The 18508-nt window shown below is 35.0% G+C and overlaps 1 protein-coding gene and 1 long non-coding RNA gene across 6 annotated transcripts in view; one reads left to right on the forward strand and one right to left on the reverse strand.

The window, feature by feature from the left end:
- LOC105423831 (uncharacterized) overlaps nt 1–18508 on the reverse strand; it is a 64791-nt gene that overhangs the window by 29714 nt on the left and 16569 nt on the right. Inside the window, exons 1-2 of one of the 4 annotated variants that reach the window (XM_011633747.3) lie at nt 13485–13880; nt 11436–11699 (exon numbers count right to left, since the gene is read on the reverse strand). The exons of 1 other annotated variant lie outside the window; for it this stretch is intronic. In XM_011633747.3, coding sequence (XP_011632049.2) covers nt 11436–11454 — 19 coding nt within the window. In that variant the 5' untranslated portion in view covers nt 11455–11699; nt 13485–13880. Of the gene's footprint in view, nt 1–11435; nt 11700–13457; nt 13881–18508 lie in introns of those variants that run through there. 2 more of the 4 variants (XM_089085394.1, XM_011633745.2) reach the window with 2 other exon arrangements.
- On the forward strand, nt 5667–9026 carry LOC148938237 (uncharacterized). 2 transcript variants are annotated; one of them, XR_016141423.1, is made up of 3 exons: nt 5667–6159; nt 6305–6406; nt 8834–9026. It is a non-coding gene; the product is annotated as an uncharacterized LOC148938237 (long non-coding RNA). The 2 variants fall into 2 exon arrangements; XR_016141424.1 differs by lacking the exon at nt 8834–9026 and adding an exon at nt 6681–6805.

An 18508-nucleotide genomic window follows, 5' to 3' on the forward strand; every position in this document is an offset into this window, starting at 1 on the left:
AAAAAAATACATTTTCCCTTCTCTCTCTCTCTCTCTCTCTCTCTCTCTATCTCTGTTTCCATTTATATTTTCTCGTTGCCTTATCGAAACTCATATATAAATATATATTCATCATATTCAAAATTTATTTTTCTATATATACATATATATATATATATATATATATATATATATATATATATATAGATCCTTTCTATATACATATATTCTGTTCACTGTACCATGTTAATATTCGAGATTACGTTCTTGATGTAAAATTTTTTGCAAAATAATTTTTCGATGATCCGTAACGTTCGGTCTTTCGGTCGTCTTATCAAATATATTTGAGATATACACGCAAAAGACTGGAATATCGAATCCCAACGAGCTAATTCTAGAGGAAAACGGGATAGCAAGGACGACAAAATCCTATTACGAGGGACAGATTACTTTTGCAAGATATCGATCCTGAACGCTCTAACGTGACACATCAAAGTCTCTCGGCTAATTTCTGCCGTTGGTTGGTTCGCAGACAAAAATCCGATTAAATCGTTTGTACGAGAAAACGAGAAAAATAGTGAAAGAGTCGAACATTGGTGGAAAAAGTTTCGAAAACATGAGATCAAAAAAGTTCCTCTTAGACCAAGGATAAAACGTTCTATTCTGTAAATCAAATTTTAAGAATAAAAACATAAAAATTTTTGTTACTTTTCTTGTTTTTCTTAAAATTCTATATCTTAAAATACTATTCTATTAATTCTATATCTTATAACTTAAAATATTAATTCTATATCTAAAACTTTATTTAAAGTACTTAATTGTAAGATATTTAAAAATAGATAAGAAAAAATAATTAGTAATTAAATATTGATAAAAATTTACAAAATACATCGAAACAAAATTTACACATTACATAGACATTACTAAAAGTGCAAATTTTTACTTTAAGTTTATTGCAATATTATGAAAATTACACAAGCCGAAGTTTCGAGATAACCTAAAGTGTTCTGAGATAACTCCAGCATCCACACGGAAGACGAATAAGATACCGAGTATTGGGAGAGTGAAACAGGAGCCTCTCCAGGCGCCGTCAAAAGATCTTCTCGATATATCCGGTCGGGAATTCTACCGCGCCATTTCCGGTTACTCGCAACGTTATGAGCTAACATTTGTTCCAGTTATTTCCAGCCGGAATTACCGCAACTCGTCGTGTTGTAATGGGATTACAAAGCGACGGGATAAAAGCTCCAGAACTCAAGCCTTCCGTCCGTGTTCCCGCGGGATTAACGCAGCCTGGTAATATACGGTAAATTTGCCCGGTAATCTTCCGTTTCAACGGAAGAAGAGATACCGATTTCGAGATAAGGAGACTTTGCGACTAAAACGATCGTAATGTACTTGTGGAGTACTGCTAAAATCGGCGATCGATAGTGTAAAGTTACTCTTGACAAAGTTATATTTACATTTTAACTGAATATTCTACAGAATTTTTATTTCTTATTATGTCACATAATTTAAGAGATCGAACAAGAATCGAATCGAAAACATTTTAATAAAAAAACAACTCGATTATTCGATTTCCTAATATGAGCTTACATATATTATTATAAAATATGCTAAATATATCAATTAATTTTTTATTACGTAAAAATTAAAATTGGAAATAAAATTGTATAAAATTCTTTAAAAGCACGTGAAACGCATTTTTCTTTGTGTATTCGTCTGAAAGAATGTCAAAAAGTCTAAAAAGAAAATGTGTTAACAGAAAAAAAACATCCTGTGAGGTCGGCGAAATCGATAGAATCTTTCAAGGCATACCAAACTAGCCTGGTCTCCCACAGTAGTTTTATTCGCGTCTCTCGATCTCGCCTATGTTCGCCACAAAAGAGGACCGCGGAGAGGAATTTTCCGGCAAAATTGAGCTTGCGGTCGAGTCGGGGAAAGCGAAAATGTCGGGAATGTCTTGACTTCCCGGTGGTGAGCGTGATCGAAAAGAAAAAGGTCGGTGGAGCAAGAAGACCGAAAGAATGAGGAAACGAGGAAAGGAAGAGAGCGAAGAAGAAGGACGATTTGAAAGAGGAAGAAAGCGTGAGGGAGAGATTGAAGGGACGAAAGAGAGAACCGCGAGAATATCTCGAGAAGGATGACACGGGTGGCGTTTGCATTGGAAATTCGACGAGCTGACGGCGAAGCCGACCAGTTTGGCGAACGGCCAGACACCTGGTACTCGGACCTGCATCCGCTTTCCCAACAATAACGGTATCGACTAATGAATATAATGCAGTTTCCCAATCCCCTGTCGTCCCGAGTCTGATCTACTTTGACCCCCGTTGAGTTCGATGCTCTTCTCGCGCGTACATATGGAATAACTAATCAAGTTACAGAAAGCGTAATGAAAAGGCGCGTTATTAAACTGGGATGTCCGATAAGAAAAACACTATAACTAATTCGACTAACTTGATAAAATATAAACAATATTCGTAGAAACTATTAAATATTGTCCGACGCATTACAATAATATAACGATAACTTTAATTAATCATTGTAATTTTCAATGTGATAATATTTCACTTTATTCTACATTTTTTTAAATATTTTCCTTTCCTTTACGAAATAATAATCTTTCCAAATCGATTGAGTCATATTTTTTATGATTCATTTATGAAACATTCGTAAGCGCGGTCACAGCAAGGTTTTAAAGGGGACGACTCCATATTCGAAAAAAGATTTCGAAATCTCGCCCACGCCGTTTCTACGCAATGGCATCCGCGGTGTGTGACGTAAAAAGTAGCCACGCGACGAGACTAGCCGAGCCGAGCTGCGTCGCGCCGCACCGCACGGCAATTAGTTCGGGCAAATCGAATTTCCATGCTAGAAATCTCGACAAAGCGGGTAGCCGAGAGGCAGCCGGGGCTGTCATTTAATTTGTATTTAAATTGAGTGCCGAGCCACCCGTTCCTCCCTTCGCCCTCCCTCCCCCCCCCCTCGCATCCCTCTCGCGGTTCTCCAGTGGACGCGACCGGAATAAAGTCACGCCCGCGCGAGAGAGGGCTCGTTTATTTGCCACCGCCGAGTTTCGACGTCAGGGATTTAAGTCAATTACGGTGACGTTAATCGGACGAGAGGAAGAGAGAAGGAGGGGGGAGGGGGAAGAGAGAGAGAGAAAGAGGAGGCAGACGCAGAGGAGGAGACGCAACGGATGTATATATTTCGCGAAGAATGGGAAAAGACGTTCCGATATACCGACGTAGCTTCTCCGCCTCTCGAAGCGATTTAATAGACTTGCCGAGACAGTCGCGATCAATTATGTCGACCTTGAGAACGACCATGCTGTCGATAATTAATGAACTGTCGTCGGTTGTAATTTAGCTTCCCGAGGCGTAATCCAGCGGCGTAATAAATTGCTGCGAGGATTTCATCGACGTCATTGCGAATCTGTGAACGGGAAAGCCCTCGCGATTCACATTAATTCTAGAGAACGATTTGCGTTCGCGATAAATATTCCTTCGGCAAATCAGGAATCAGAATAAGAGAGAATTCGAGTAAAGTTAGACGACACACGTCGGAGCTAGGAATAAAGGTAAATTTCATACGCGCGGACTGCGTGCGTGTTACGAGAGGAGGAGCGTACATAGAAGATCCACAAACGCGCGGAATACACTCGCCGTATTTGCGTTGCGTCTTCACTCGACGATCAAACCAGTCCGCGATTTACGGTTCCCGTGTTAATTAATCGCCTCCCTCTCTTGCCAAATATCGGCGAAACATTAATGCACGTCGCTAACGGCATTTACACACGACGATGCGGAACAAATGCGCAAGCAAGGGAACGTATCCCGCGATGTATGCATGTACATTAAAAGCGGAAGGGTGACTTGACTCTCTAAAAGCGAGATTCTCGTCTCTCGTCTCTCGTCTCTCGACACTCTCTCTCTCTCTCTCTCTCTCTCTCTCTCTCCCCTCCCTCTTTCTCACGAACCCTCTCGCGTGCCCGTTCCCGCAAAACGGTAAATCCGGCATCCGGCGTGTACGTCGATATTGTTCACGAGCAGCTAAAACAGCCGCAAGGACGCGATTAAATTTCATCTCGAGGGAACGACGCTTAATTAAGCGACGCTTAACGCACCTCGCGGAATGCAATTCTCGTTTATTCACACGTGCGTTCGTGCCATGCCTCGTGCGTGCCACGAGCGGGAACAAAATGAAATAAATGACTAAAATTCCTTTAAAAAGTATAACGCAAACGGAATTCCAATTTTTTTTTCTCACAAAAAGGAGAAGGGATAAATAAATGGCAAATAACAGTATTCTATGAATTGCGTAAGTATTTTCTTTACTGCATTAATGCATATTAGTTAATATTGTTAATATTGATCCATCGTGATGCGTCATTGTGATAAGTTGGATGCTTTTAAGTTCTATCAAAGTCTCGTCAATAGTCGAAAATCTGTAATCTCAAATTGCCATATAATGCCAACGGTAATAATCGTTGTGAAGATCATGAGAATATTATCGCCAATTCTTCTCCCACGTCGATACGCCTACATGCTATTGCATTAACGCTAATAAAAGGGGAACGCGACGTCAATAAAGATTAATTCGTACAACAGACACCCTGCAGTGAGGCCCGCAGCCAGAAGTTGGATGATTCTCTGCACATAAACTGAATCGTTTGTCGTTGTCCAACCAAATTTGCGTGTAACTCATTGGACATAGCGCTTTGATTAGCGGACTACTGAATTTGCCAAATAATATGCCTCGTGTTTGTAGGACAAATAATCCATACATCGCGACTGGACTTAATACGCCTTATTGATGATGCATTGCTGTAATATAAATATATTTCCCTCTCCCGCTCATAGAATATGTCATATAGTAATGTATAATTATAAATATATATATATATATATATCAATAAATTATACAAAACAACGTTAGATCAATTAATTATACAATAAATAACATTATTTTATTTTTCTATCAATTAAATAATAATACTAATAATATTAATATAAATAATATATTATAATAAGATATCTTATATCTTTTAATCAATTTAATTCATAGAATTGTAATAAATTATACTGTAAAGTACAAAAATAATATTCGTGTAAATTTTTTTCACAGATTTTAAATGATTAATTTTACTTGCTTAAACGTTAATCTTAATATAGTAACTGAAAGCTTTAGGACATAGCGTGCGCAAGCTTTGCAACGTGAGCAGAAATTCATCAGTACTGTTCATCCATCATGTTGGACATGATGTATGAAAAATAAATTACACTTTTCAGAGATTCTAAGCACCCAAAGAAGCATAGAAGCAAAACGATATTAAATCAATTTTTTATATTTATTCATTGCCTTTATATATAAAACTCGTTTATCATCGAACTTAACCAATAACAATTTATTTAATACCACAATGACAGGTAACCGCTAATAGTAAATTTCGTAATAGATCATACGTTAATAACAATGATTAATATCACTTATCGATATGCCTGTCAAATAGATTACAAGATCGCTGTTCTCATTCATATATTCACGAATTGGCGGTCTCATACATTTTAATAAATGCTGTTGAGAGATGCTTTATTAATAATTTTATGATTTGTCGAATTAACAAATTAATACTTGACATTTATTAAACAAGCTGACTAAATATATATATATATATATATATATACACACACACAAAATGTTAGTCACTTCATAGTCAAAATCAGCTTGATATATAATAACATATATAATATTCAGAGAAATAATAAACAAACGTATAGAGTAGAGCACTTGAAATTTTCCGATATAATTAATAATAATAATAATTATGATAATTATGATAAAAAAAAAAAAATTGACAAATTAATTTACATTGCCTAAAATTATATCAATTTTATTATCTCCACTTTTACTATAAAATAGAACATTCCTTTGCGTTGGAATACGCGGGGAGATAGAATGTAAAAAACGATATTCTACGTGCGCGTTAGAGTAACAAGATATATGGAGTCGGCAGTACATATAGATTAATGCGTCCCACTACGAAGAGAGAGAGAGAGAGAGAGAGAGAGACAGACAGATTCCCCTCGCGATATCATTTCGCGACATCGAAGAGCACCTGCTGCGCTGTAACGCGTGTCTCTATTGCCGTAAAACATCGTCGCGAAAAGCGCGCGATTGGTACGTAGCAATTTTACCCGCGGACATGAACGCGCGCGAGAACGAGAGAGAGAGAGAGAGAGAGAGAGAGAGAGAGAGAGAGAGAGAGAGAGAGAGAGAGAGAGAGTGAGTGAGTGAAATCGTTAATGTCAGTTCCCGTTTATAGTTATCGAGTGATACTTTGCACGTGACGGCGGTCAAAACCGGCTGCGAATTTATCCCACGGCGGTTCGCGCTGTTATCCGAGATGTACAGGGTGAATCAGAAGGTATCGGCGATTCTCGTGACTACTTTTATTCTGAATTTTTATCGTCATTTCATAGACGATCGTCTCGTCTACGTTCATCTCATCTCCCGATAGAGGCAAGATCAACTAGTTATATTTAAAAGCGATTATGTCATACAATTTTGTGCCTTTCGATAGTCCGACATGGACGGACTCCTCTCTCAATTTTCTGCCTCGTATATTTTTCACCAATTTTAACACCATTCGACGGATCGATATCAACAATGTGCACTACAGGTGTAGTCTTTCCTTTCAGGATTTTTATATTAATCGTGTCACTGGACTCGCATTAAATATCGGCTTTCAACACTGTGTAGTAACGCGAAGTATGGTTACTTGCGCGTGATAAACGTATGGAACGAATTATATAAAATATATTGTCAAAATGGAAACGGACAGACATGCACTCAACATGGACTCAACAAAAGCGAAAAGCATCTGATGCTAGCATTACTGGAAATCCCAACGGATTATCGAGTCTAGGGAATGCAACGCGAAAAACGCGCCAGTTAATTTCCGCATGAAAATATACAAAAGTATCTAAAAATTCACACAAGCATTTTACAATGGTATTTGTCGCAAAACTGAATTTTAGTATGATGCTAAAAACGATCTGACATTTTTAAAAATATTTTGATATTTTAACCATAATTTAAAATTCTATTAATATTAATTTCCAATTAATAAAAAATTGCGAAAGAAATGAAAAACTTTTAGATTAAATTTAGTTTAACGTTTAAATAATTCTGTCTCTCGTATATATCGATGTAATATACATATAATTTGGAAAGTAATGAAGTTTTAACGGTAAAAAGGAAATGAGAATTTTTAATATCGAGTATATCGATCATCAAAAATTGGATCATCAAAAATGGATAAAAGCTTCATTAAAATTTATTACGAGTCAATGCAAAAACTGATATAAGGAAAAATACAATTTTAAATTACGTTACTAACAATCATGCGTATCACAAATAACTTTCAAAACTCGATACAATGTACAATGGTGTAGCGAGATCTGGAAAGTACACTTTGTCTATCTGCATGTCAGCAATAACATCGCGTGAAATTCGAAACAGAATACGTGCTGTCATTTTTTTTTACGATGACACTAATGCGAAATACGTCACGCGAAATGTTTTTCGTATAATGTTTTTCCCAGACATCCTTTATCATTTGAAATATGATATACGAATGTGAGCCATATATATTTATAAGCATTTTCTTTATTTTTCTACAATCTCTCTCTCTCTCTCTCTCTCTCTCTCTCTCTCTCTCTCTCTCTCTCTCTCTCTCATTTGTTACATAAGCTAAAATTAAATTCTACAAATTATTTCGTTTTTTTGCATGATTTATTTTCATAAAATTCGCACATTGATTAATATACCAAAACATTTTATGTATTTTCTAATAATTTTTATTAGAATAATTATTATTAGAATAATTATTAATTAGAATAATTTTTTTTAATAATTTTTATTAACAATATAATGTAGTAATCGAATAATAAGATATATTACATCAAAATAACTTTATTTAAACATTATATCTTCTTCTTTCTTTTCTCTTCCTTCTCTTTTCTTTTCTGTTACTTTCATATTAATAAACTTTCTTAAAGAAGAACTTGTGCAAACAATTATCATAAAGAAATAGCAATAAAGCGGCGCTTTCAATTTTAATCTTAATATATATCGGAATGTAGATCGTGCTTCATTTTCTTTTGCATCGTGTAGACTGTGCTTTATTTTCCTTTCTTGACATTATAATACAAAAGTGCATTGCCAAATCCCTCTCTTACCTTACAAATAATTTTTGCTTTAATTTTTGCTTTAACTGTATAAATCGAAAAGACTATCTATCTTGTTAGACAACTCCAAAATATTTTATCAAGTTTAACATAAAATGTACAATAGCCTACGATAATCCTTGTTATTTTATATAGAAAACGAATACATCATCACGAGCGCGTTTGATGTTGAATACGAGAATCGCAAATACGCACACTCGACATCCGTACGAGCGTGTGTTATTAGTCATTCCTCTGGGATGTCCATCGTCGAAACGTGTAGTTCCTTTCGTTTCGAGGACGATTCCCGGAGATGATAGCTGCACGGAGTAACTTGCCGCGCGGGCAGCAGGTTCATTATCACCGCTGGTTCTCTCTCTCTCGGACTATTTGCGCATATCGCGTTGCACGTTGATACGCGCGGTATGCAAGGCCGTAACTGGATCACGACAAAATTTAACTACTCGGCATTATATTTTAGAGATATCTGTTGCGGGATCGCTCGCGCGATGTACAGCCTTTCCCGACCCCTTTTTCTCTTCTTCAGAACCACACTTTTCCGCGGAATGCGCATATTTCTTCTCTAAAGGAAGGATTATTATATATCGTTAATGGACTTACAGGCATCACGGAATGCATCTGACTGCATAGTAATATCCACGAGGACATTAACAGTCCGCTTACGAAGCACTTGTCAAATCCGATGACGCAATTGAACGTGATGGAAGGAATATTCATGCGTCGTTCATTGTGTTGACATTTGATTATCCAGAATGGAGGTGACGTTGACGTTAGATTACGTAGAATGGAATCAAAGCCTAGCGGTAAATTTCAGAAGTTCACAAACGAGAGCGCGTTGCATGCATTTTACATGCTGAGAAGAAATGCTCTTCCCCCCCCGCGTAAGGATTTATAATTGGAGAGCTCCAAAATTTTACATAATGTAAAGCTGTGCGAATGTACTTTACGTGAGATGGAAAAATTATATGGAAATTGAGAGTCTATATTTTAATGCCCACATTTAAAAATATCGCATTTAAAATAAAATATCGCATAATTAACCTTTACATTTGCATCAAATCATCGAGATACATTTTTATTTTTTATTTGTGATATTTATATTACATTCTCTGCTGCGCAAAAATAAAGATTTGTTTGACACATTTTAAAAACCGATAAATCTTATCGATATTGATGAAATACAAAATAGCAATCTGTCAAAATTTTTTTGCCAAACTGACGCACAGCGGTGTATGATGGCTTGAATGGAGCAATTCTAAATGGACACATTTACCAACACAATGCGGGCCACATCCAATATTCTAGTGACTATTACCATGACATTCCACAGAGACGGTAACTTCCAAGATGCAGTTGCTTTACGCGAAGCACAACGCGACGGTCTCTCATATCCCGAAGGAAATCTTGCAGTTAGTAGCAAGAAACTGAAATCACCACCCGTTGTACTGTAAAAACTAAACCAATTGCATTCGTAACAATATGGTAAAAACATTTGAAAGAAAGAGCTCATAAAGTACGACCAAAATATACGATTGTAATTTTAACGGAGTTTGCTCAACAACTTTGTTGAAAAAAATTTATTTATACATAAATAACTATATCATAAAAATTGATTACAGAGAATATATTGACAATTTTACGCGAAAAAAAGGCAAACGCTTCTCTTGCCAAAGATCCTCTTGCTATACTTGACAACTTGATAATTATTATTAATTATATATATATATATATATATAATGAATAATAATTATCAATAATCTTCATAATTAAGTACAAGTGCAGTTTCATAACGCAGCGGCTTATCGCTGCAATAATTATCTTGATGAGCGAAACTACCTACAAGTTTAATATTGCATTTTTTCGGTCGTCAAGCATTGAGTCGCGGTCTTCATTGTCGATTTATGCAGATTTTATGATCAATGATCAGCATGTGAAGGGGATCGTATTACAGCTATATAACGCAAGTCAGCACATGCATTATCATAATCTTGAAGGTGGCTCTATTACGGCGCTTATTGCGAATAATCGCGTTAACTGCGCCGCTGCGTTGCTGCAGCTAGTGTCGCTGTTGCTGCTGTTCCAGCGGCTCTCTGTTATCACTTCCCGACATTTCGCAGCCGCGCATAGTCGCCGTTAATCTTGCCGAGCGAGCTCTCGGGGAAATTACAAAATTGCCGTGCGCACGATAAACGCCGTCTCGATAAACGCGCGATTATTGCGATTAACCTTAACGATCGCGAATCTCGTACGCGATCCGAGTTCACTCCGGTAACAAAATTAATAAAAATGGTGAAAGTAAAAAAAAAAAAAACAACTATTTTTAGCTCTAGAAATAAGAAAACGGTATGTAAATGAAAATATATCTAACCCTCGCCTCTCTCGTTACACTTTGCGCTAGTTTATGAAAAAATAAAAATTGCGATAACTTATATCTATTCTGTGGAAATTATTTATATATCTTTTTTGCTCGTTTCGTTTGTTACTCGCGCTACTCATTATTACTTGTTTACTCGTATATATATAAATAGACATACAAAAGCCAATTTAAACAATACTGTTATTTGCATTTAATTCCTTGTCATGGATAATGTGAATAAAAAATGTTGTTACAGATAAATAAGCCACGCTTTTGTAAAATGGAATACACGTTACATTTCACGGAAAAATAATCATCGTTAAATATTCGTTCCGTATCTCTGTTTCATAATTAACGAAATGCATGCTTTGAAACATGATATATTCTAATATTCATTGCGGATATTTCATTCCTCGTTTTTAAAGCTTCATGGATTTTGTCCGACAGTTTAATGCCATACCTTTTCATCAAATGAAAAGCGGTACGTTGTAACAATAGAAAGAAAATATAGTCTGTTGAAACTTCCAAATTCATCATTAATATATTGTAACGCGATTGCGTTGCAATATTCAAATACATACCTTGGTCCATGTTTTTATAATAATAATGTATATTTTTGATGGATAGAATGAACGATGTAATTCATATAACAACGGGTGCAATATCTCGTGCGATAAAAAAATGTACAAATGTGCGATTTTTTGTAAAATTTTACGTTAAAAAATTATTTATTTGATAAAATGTCAAATAAAATTTTTATTACTTTAAATATAACACGCATTCGCATTATATACAGATATACTTCAATTTTCATTTTTGTAGATTTCAATATAAATCACTACTTCTACCTTTTGCATGTTTTTCCATTAAAACGCGACATCTGCGTCACGTAAAACATTTTCCCGGGGATCCCTTCAATTAATCGAGCTGGCTCTCTTTGTGCGCCCGGCACACGATACGCTACAATATTCATACTTCATCCGTCATTTTGGAAGTTTTCCCGGCTGGTAGCATCGCTTCCAGAGGACCAGCTAGTCACGTTGCCAATATCGCCGTGACAGCGCAGCGTGGCCTCGTTTAATTTTTACTTTCGAAAGACGAAGGATATGGATCTACCACAGATGAAGGAGAACGGCATTCGTGTAATCTTCATTACTAGATCTCTACTTTAAGAGTTCAGCATGATGCTTATAAATTAAATCAGAATGAACGACGTCATGGCTGTTTTATTATTATCAGATTTATCATTTTAATTGCATTTTTTAGTACCTTTCTCACATTTCCCGCAATCAAAATTATAACGTTTTGTATCTATGTTATATATGTTATTACATTTTATTACGACATTATATCTTTATATTTTATAATTATATACAACTGCATCATTACTATTATTAACTTTCACCACAATTATATTATTATTAATTTTTCATAAAACAAAATATTTTAAATCTTTAATTTCAAAATTTATGATTGTAAATTATAAAACAATCGGAGTTAACGATTAATAACAGATATATAATTTTATTAATTTTAACACTTTCTCTTTCGGATATTATAATTCTCTAATATTATTTAAACTAACAAAAATATTATCAAAAATTATATTTTTAAAACAGTTTTTTAAAAAGAGATAGAATCAGATTAAAATAATGAATATAAAATAATTGCTTTTCATAAACATTAATAATAATAATAATAATAATAATAAATGGCAAAGGTTAAGTGTAGAGCATATATACATAGATAGCATATCTTTCGTTTACAAAACTTGTTATTTTGTAAAATTAAATATATTTATTACACAAAAACTATCATTTTTAGATTAATTTTAGATAATATTTAATTCTTAGAAATCTATATCTTTATGTGTGTTGTGCTTTGTTTGATAGACTGTGCTCTTATTATTTTATTAATTTTATCTTTATTAAAAATTCTGTAAATTTTTTATCATAAAAAAGCATAAGCAAATTCACAATTTTAATTAATATAAAATATATAAATAATTTATTATTTACATGCGAAATGTTTTGACTAATGTTTTGACTATCAATATCTTGTTAATTACAATATTGCAAAATCCTATAATTCAGTGTTTATAATTTTTTATTAAGTTATCTCTTTCGCAATTTTTATTTTTGTACGTTGCATAAATACAATATTTACCAGGAAAATATGTAGCGTTTTTTTTTAGTATAGATAAACATGAATAAATATAAAATAAAAGCAGATAATGCATGTATACGGAATCTAATCTTTTATGACGTAAACAATTAGCTTACAAATTAGTATTAATTTAAAATGCATCAAATCATACACTTTCAAAGATCGTCAAAAATTAATTTCAAAAATTTTATTAGATTAAGTATGTTGCTTTAATTGGTATCAATCAATTTGTGTTCACATTTCATTTTTATTCCTAAACAAGTATATGATAAATTCCTTATTTTATAATCAACAATTATGTTATCATAAAATCGTGGCATAACATTCAGTTTTATTTTTTAAAAGTATCAGCTTCAAAAAATTAGATTTTTTTTATTTTCTCATGCCAATTTTCGATTAAAATAATCAGACTGTCGATAGAAAATAATAATTTGAAAATTTTATATGATTATATTATTTTTAAAAATAGATGAAAATAATGATTTAATATACTAATAGAATATAGAATACTAATAGAATATAGAAATATTGCCAAATTATTATTGAAAATCCTTGATAAAAGTGCTATAAACGATATTTTCCTTCTTCAAAATTGCATTCATGATTAGCTTAATAATGATTAACAGTTAATTAACATCTTGAAAAATTTATCTATTTGACATTGAACTCTTTCAAAATTTTCTTTCAGTATATCATTGACTCACTCTTCCGATCAATCAACCTCAACTCACTCTTGTGCTTCGAGCTGCTCTTCCACAAACCCCTGAAGAACGACATCCTGGCCCAACGCAACACCAACAATTCCAGCAGCTCCGAAATCTTTCCCCTCGTCACGATCTGCCTCGCCAGCTTTTTCCCCTTCGAGAGCTCGTTCGTCACTCACAAACCTCGCTGTCAGTCCCGCGCCACGTCCAGAAAACATATAAATCAAGCGATTTGTTCGTTCTACGAGTCACCGATAACCAGTCTTCACTAATGCAGCGTATCTCTGGCTTTCTTTAGAAAGCTGCGAGATTAAGATCGAGAAGAAGTAGCGGACAACAGCTGCTCGTTTGACACAGGATCTTTTCGAGATCACCCGCGAAAACGTGTTGTCGCGGTGGCAGCGCGCCGCGATATGAACCGTCCGGAACGGTTTATAGCGGCGCTTCGCCCTTGCGAGTGAACATGCGCATCCCAGACCGTCCTTGTCGACCGTCTCTCTCTCTCTCTCTCTCTCTCTCTCTCTCTCTCTCTCTCTCTCTCTCTCTCTCTCTCTCTCTCTCTCTCTCTCTCTCTCTCTCTCTCTCTCTCTCTCTCTCTCTCTCTCTCTCTCTCTCTCTCTCTCTCTCTCTCCTCCCCCCTCCCTCTCTCATTCTTCCTCTCATTCTTTCTCTCTCTATTTCTTTCTCTTTTTCTCCCAACGTCAGCCCGGATTCCGGTTCCGCTTCCGAACCGGATCCCACGCCAAAAGGATAAAGATTATTTTCACGCGTTCCGCGGCGCGGAACCTATGACAACGAGATCGGTATTTTAGATGATTTTCGAAGTAAAAACGTTAAGATCGTAGATCCGGAAATTTCGCATCGGGGATGAGGCTTCGGACCGACGGAGAGAAGAGGCGAGAAGTTTCAGATCCGGAAATGCTAAGATCAAGATTTCGAAGAGATGAAAAAAATCGAAGAGAAAGTTCTAAACGTTCCGTAAATTTGTTGCCGAGATAAAAGTTTTGAATTTACGTGCTGAAAATAAAAATGTGAATCTCCTCGATAGTTCAATGAACTTCGCATCGAGAAAATAACATTTTTAAATTGATGGGAATGAAAACAAGAAGAAACATATTTATTTTGTATTCGGCAAAGTGATAAAGCGCGCTTGTATATATTTTTGTGATTTTTCCGAAATTGTCAGAATGAAGAGGAAAAAGTGTTCCATATTGATCGTAAATGAACGGAAATTGGGACAAGATTAATTCTGAATTCAAACGACATTAAATAGATAAAGGGTAAAAATTAACGTTGGATTAAATATCGTTGAAGCGACTGTCGTCGGGCGGGCTTGTGGAGCAATTTAGTATTCATCTCCGTCGACGACATAGTTACCAAGAAATTGATGCGTTGCTCGGGCACGCTCTAGAAACACGAGGGTCTCACTACCTAATTTCATGGGAGATGCCCGCCCTGAACTTAGGAACCAAACTTCGTCCGATAATCTGGCAAGTAAGAACCCCGCCCAGTCAATCTAACATGCTTGCCGTTTTTGCGTTTCCGCAGATTAAAGCGAACAGCGAAAAGTCATCGTGTATTGAAAGGAAAGGAAAGGAAATTTCGGCACAAAAGTAATTAACATTGTAATAATACAGCTTAGAATGTTCGAAGATATTTTGTTAAATTTTAACGATATGTGACATGTGAATGTTTAAAAAAATTTTACATTGTGACAATCATAAGGCGTCGATATAATAATTTCCTCCAATTTTTGCAGTATAAAGTGTGACGTCGGTTGTTATCGGTTTTCTTGTCAAACGCGATTAACGCTTGAATAATGTCGGAATTGTCGGGAAATAGAAATTAATCAGAGAAACTGATTTCGTGAAATTTCCCGTAATCGAAAACCTTCAGTTAACCCAAAGTTATCGAGTATAGGCTTCCTAATCGGAATCGGAACATCGAGTCCGAAATTCCCGGCCAAACCTGAAAATTTATCAGGTGTTTCCCGGTAGAAAATACGAGAATGAGAGAACCATTCGATTATCGGGGATCGTTATGCGTTCGTTAGCGCGCGATTGACTTTAGACGACGGCGGCTCGAATTCACGTGCGCTCGACGAAATTGCCAATCAATCGAGGAGAATCGGGGAAAACAACTGTCCGCCGGCTTGGTAAATTACCCGTATCTATCGGCCGCATCGGATTACGAGTTGAACGCACCAGCGAAAATAGATCGCCACGAGATAATCGTACACCAGATAAAACTGCTATTTAAAGACGAAGAAAAAGAAAGGGGAACGAGTGAAAAAGATGTATTTACTGCTGCATGACTAATTAATTAATAACGGTTGAGAAATATAAATAAAATATTGGGAAAATAATAGACACAACAAAAAAAAGTTAATTAATGGAATAATTAATATTCTCAAAGAAAAAATTTTTTAGAGGAAGAGTTAAGCTCGTAAATGAATAATATTAATCGTATAAATATAAAAATTATTAAATAAGGAAAGTTCTCATTAATCAATAGAAAATTTTATTAAAATGAAAATATATAATTAAGTCAAATATATGCATTCAAGTTTAGAGGAAACTTTTATGTAATATTAAAATAGGGAAGTAAGTCTTTTAAAATATTTTTTCGAAGAATGACCGACTATCACAAGTCGACTAAAGTGGCGGCTGATAGCACAAAAATTCGCGACGTAAAAGAAAATTTCGGAGAATAAGTGTAGCTGCAGTGACCCGTGCAAGATGATTGACGAGAGAAACTGGCACGATCTTCGGGAGACGGGCTCAGTCAAGTTGCGAGTTTTTGTGCGCCTGACTTAACGGACGTATCGCGAAACTCTCTGTTAAACCTCGCGTTCCTTCTCTCCATCATTGTGATTCAATCGGTTCTTTTTTTCTGTCATCGTGGCACAAATCAGTAATTGAAAACGGTATAATTTTCAGATGCGTTCAGATTTCGATGCCATATGAAACCGAATCGTTTGATTGCGATAAATGAAAAAAAAAAAAAAACTGACGACAGAGCGTAAATTTCCTTGATATTTTTGCTGAGAAATCGAATTACTTAAAAGAATCAATTTCAAATTAATTAAAAAAAATTGTACAGTATAAAAATAATTTCTATAATATAAAAATTTCTTGATATTTTTAAGGTATTCTATCTATAGAGGTAAAAATAAATCTCGCTGGAATTATGCTGTTAAAAACGGTTAAAATGCAAAAGGGATTTATTCCGTCGACGTTTTTTTAGGCAATATAGAAAATATCAAAATGCAGAAATTGCGGAAGCCGATTCAGAAATCGAGCGATAGCGAATATTTTTCATTAAAACGCGACGTGCGGAGTTTTCTCGGATAACGAGCGGTTTGCAAACGACCTATGCAAAAAGCCGACATCGAACGTCACAGCTGCTGTCTTCGCACCTTCCATATTTCTTCTTCGTCATTCCGTTTCGTCGATCGGCACTCCATCCTTTCGCTCTTTTCCCGAGGCAGCTGGAATCGACAGGAATTCTGTGTTTGACAATGCCCATCGAGTACGTTTGGTGGAATCAAATGACGTTTCTCGTGACAGGCATAAATTCGAGATAATTGAATGGTTGCTTAATCGACCTTCATACACAATTTTTATAATATTTTATTTTATTTCAAGAAAACATATATTTTTTTCTCTCACATATATAGAATTTTCCTTATAAAGATATTTTAATATTTTAAATGTCCTTTTTTTGTTGCTAAAAATGTTGTATTTCCGTTAATTCTGAAATAATTTTATCACACTCTTTATGACATAATAATTTATAAAAATTTAATCACATTTGATTAAAAATTAATTAAATATACAATATTAAAAAATAAAGTAACACCCTCCAGTCTGTTCGAAAAAATCATATATTTAAGGCTGCAAGATTATTAAAAATTATCTGAAATCTATTAAATTTCTATTTAAATTAAAAATTTTTAAATAATAAAACTTCATATTTTTATTAAATTTAATATTATTTTATTAATAGTTCTTATCGGCAGATAAATTCTTTCTCTCTACTAGATAATATATACTTACTGATAGCTGTTCATCATAAAATACATTTCGTTATAAAAAAATCTTACAATTAAAAAATGGTTAACAATTTATAACATGTTATTTTTCCATTTTATATTTCACAATGTTTCATATATCATATGAATGCAGTGTCAAAAAAAATATCATTCCGATTGTTTGTTGACTTATTTTTGTTGCATAATTTCATGTTCTAAAATAGCCGTAAACAATTATTGATCGCGCTATCTTTTCCCTCAGCCACTCGTTCTGCTCGTTTTGCCATGACACAGCTGACACACCGAGTCGACACATCGAGTCAATCCCAAGTTTGGCACGTTCATCAAGCATCGCGATACACGCGTGCGTATTGTGCACGGGATTCGATACAGTCGCGTACGGTCATCGGCCGTACGCAGTACGAATTCCATTAATTCGCGCGATTATGCGGTATTATGCGTGACTCGGATACACTCTGTAATTTCGAGTCTCTCTCTCTCTCTCTCTCTCTCTTCGCAAGATGCAAACGAAACATTGTTGTACACAATCCCGTGCGCAAACAATGATCAGAAAATGTAGCATTAACACGACGCGAATACGTGCGCCCTCGCAAAATGTTCGCCAAACTTTCCAATGTATATATAATACGTATAATTCGAGGGAACACTATAACGTTGTACACGTACATCCGACATTAAAACATCTCCCAACTTTGGGATCAACGGATTTCGTAAAATGTTAATAATTCTGTCTAAAGTTAACATAAATGACTGAATGAAGCATTGTTATTTGTAAAATTTGCTCTAAATATTGAAGGATATCTATAGCAAAGGGTATGAAGTAACATCCAAAATGACAGCGTCAAATGGAGATCTCACGAATTATGAACCTATCAACCTACTCTGATTTCGAACGCTTCATTTATCATTCTACCCACAGAATAGCATTCGCCGCTCCAATTCCAAGATATTGATCTATTATATATATGATACATATATACGTTCGATAACGCCATCC

This window comes from Pogonomyrmex barbatus, unplaced genomic scaffold, assembly GCF_055798465.1.
Source record: "Pogonomyrmex barbatus isolate J1 unplaced genomic scaffold, ASM5579846v1 scaffold1, whole genome shotgun sequence".
NCBI lineage: Eukaryota > Metazoa > Arthropoda > Insecta > Hymenoptera > Formicidae > Pogonomyrmex > Pogonomyrmex barbatus.